Genomic DNA, 2,777 nt, shown 5'->3' on the forward strand with positions numbered 1-2,777 from the left:
ATGTCATCCATTCGAGGTCTTTTTGGCTTTCGTTACATGGATTTTCTCCTTCCACTGTCCATACAACAGGATTCTTCTCTTGTTAAGGGAGATTTCAACCCATTTATAGCATAAATTGTGAGCAATTGTGATAAATTGTTGAGATTGTACTAGGGTTACGATAAAAGAAAGTAATAAGATAGGTGTAAACTAAGGGCAGGAAAAAAGGAAATGGAATTCATTGCAACGGTGACAGAAGCCGACTAAGAATCGATAAACAGAATTGAGGGATACTATTTTTCAACATGCAGCAATAAGCGGGAGGTTGCTAATAGAGCAACCGCCTGTACCGACATGGTTTTTTCTGTGGTTTCCCATGCCGCTCGTATGTTCTATAGGAGAGTGAATACGGTACAGTGTAGGATCTACAGCCGCATGCATAGGGTGAGATACACTGAGAAAAAATTGTACCACAAATTAGTCCGCTATTCACCAACCCATGGGACCAAACCGTGGTCAACAAAAAATTCGAATGACCCACCCGAAAAATTCGGATGTGGCACCCTAATTTTTGAAGAACTTACGCTACTTTTCCGTGAGACTCTCTTAAAAATTGGGGCGCCACATTCGAATTTTTTGTTGACCACGGTTTCGTCCCATGGGTTGGTGAATAGCACACCAATTTTTTAATGGACTCACACGAAATAGTGATGTATTTTTTTCTCCGTGTAAAACCTCTTAGCCAAAACAGGGCAGAAAGGGCCGGAATATAAAAAAAAAGTTATGGGATACTTATAATATTCGATTAGTAATCAAACTTAGCAGAGAACCCTCACCACTTACCCCTGTATATAGTCTCAATAAAAATGTGGGTAAATGTTTAGAAACTAATAATGATTAATAATGATTTTTTATTAAATTAGATTCGAAAAAGAATAATGATTCCTTGAGCAATGAAATGCGTAATTCTAGAGAACATGACGAAATCATGGTTTAATGGAGGTAGTTAAAAACTAATTAGATAAATCCCATTTACGCATTTGTTAAATATATGACGTGCAGATATTTTTCGAATGGTATACACTCAATACTCACTTGGAAGTAGCATGTGAGGAAGCTATTGTCAACAACAATGATAATTTCCGAGTTAACGGCTTTCACGGCTTCACTAATAGCTTTTATATCAATAATTTTCAGGAGCGGATTCGTCGGCGATTCAATCCAAATCATCTGAAAATGATAAAAATTCGTGATATGCATCAAACAAAAAGACAATTATGTTTCATTTTCTCCGTATCCCTGTTTTGTAAATAAGTTATCAAGATCTTTCTGAATGGATATCTGGCGCTGTATTCTATTTTTTCATTTTTATGCCATATTTTCGTTATGAAATGAGTTATAATCCTTTCAATGGTTGATTATTGACATTGTCCGGGTGATTTATTTCTCAACTAAAAAATGTAGAATTTTCTAGACAGTTTTATAAACTAGGAAAAATGCATTATAAGACTTGGATTTTTAAATTAGATTTTTACTTAGAAAAAAAGATTTTTTCTATAGTGCTAGACGTTAAATAACTATTATAAAAAAAAATAAGATACCTTCGTAGTGGGTTGGATGCTGTTAATAACAGTTTTTATATTTGTGGCATCAGTGAAGGTGATTTGGATATTGTTCTTGGAGCAGCAAGTTCTGAAATATCGATTGGTACCACCATAGACGTCATCGCAGCAGATGATGTGATCCCCAGCATCCAAAAGAGAAGCCAGGGCTGTTGTAGCACCAAGACCCGAGGCGAAAGCTAAACCGTGTTTGCCATTTTCTATGGCTGCTAAGCAAGTCTCCAACACATTACGTGTAGGGTTGCCACTCCTTCCATACTCAAAACCCTTTGAAAATGAAAAAAATCTTCATAGAATGGCAATTTGTTTGTTGATGAGCTCGATTATTCTTTTTCGTTCAGACCTAATTTTAATAAAATCCATTTATAAAGAACATGGAGCAGGTTTCACACAGCATTGAAAAAAAATATGACAGCTAAAGTGGGCATAGGTATAAATTACTGAATGTGCTTTCAGTTGACTACCTAATATTGGTTGAACAACAATTGAAATAATATTTTATGGAAATTTTTTTGTTCGCCAACAATAAGATTTAGGGATGGCTGTATCCAAGCTAATGGGTGCAAATCGGATACTCAGGGCAAAGCGGACGCCCTAAATTTTTTTTGTTTCTCCGGATTTTGTCATATTTTATTTTTATAATTATTTTTGTTTGAACCATGAAAAAAATACAGAATCAAATGCTTATTGTTCGTATTGTTCCCTTGTTTGTTTTTTGTTCCCTTTATATTCTGGTTACCTGAGGGAATAACAAACATATTTTTTCCATATTGTTCATTCTCAGGAACAAATTTCCTAGAATTTTGACATTGCTCTTTAAATTTTATTTTCAATATAAAAATCATCTAAACATACCTTATGCTGAGCAGGTCCATCTTGTTGATAAGTCGTAGACATTACAAGTGGTGGAATGACAGAACAATGACTCCATTGTAGTGGATCCTGTCCAGCATGAATGGCTTTAGTGGCAAAGCCCTCCACAGTATTAGTCGGCATATTTCTAAACAATTCTTTACAAAAGGACAAATTTAATGATGGAAGAAGAAAGACTCAAAGTCAGATCAAATGAGCCAATCTAATCTTTCAGATAAGAATTGATAAGAGCACAAAACATTTTATGGCATAGATAGTCCGAATCACGCAATTTTAACCTTGTTTCGCTCGGTAGAATAGCGG

The 2,777-nt window shown here is 35.2% G+C and overlaps 1 protein-coding gene across 1 annotated transcript in view; it reads right to left on the reverse strand.

Annotated features, from left to right (window-relative positions):
• Positions 1–2,761, reverse strand: part of Cth (Cystathionine gamma-lyase) — a gene marked incomplete in the record, with an annotated part of 8,894 nt that extends 6,133 nt beyond the window's left edge. The window contains 3 exon segments of the mRNA XM_011301474.1: positions 1,075–1,209; positions 1,581–1,868; positions 2,457–2,761. Of these exon segments, the coding sequence (XP_011299776.1) occupies positions 1,075–1,209; positions 1,581–1,868; positions 2,457–2,597 (564 nt within the window).
• Between the last annotated feature and the right edge of the window lie 16 nt (positions 2,762–2,777).

Source organism: Fopius arisanus, unplaced genomic scaffold, assembly GCF_000806365.1.
Source record: "Fopius arisanus strain USDA-PBARC FA_bdor unplaced genomic scaffold, ASM80636v1 scaffold00023, whole genome shotgun sequence".
In the NCBI taxonomy this organism is placed as follows: domain Eukaryota; kingdom Metazoa; phylum Arthropoda; class Insecta; order Hymenoptera; family Braconidae; genus Fopius; species Fopius arisanus.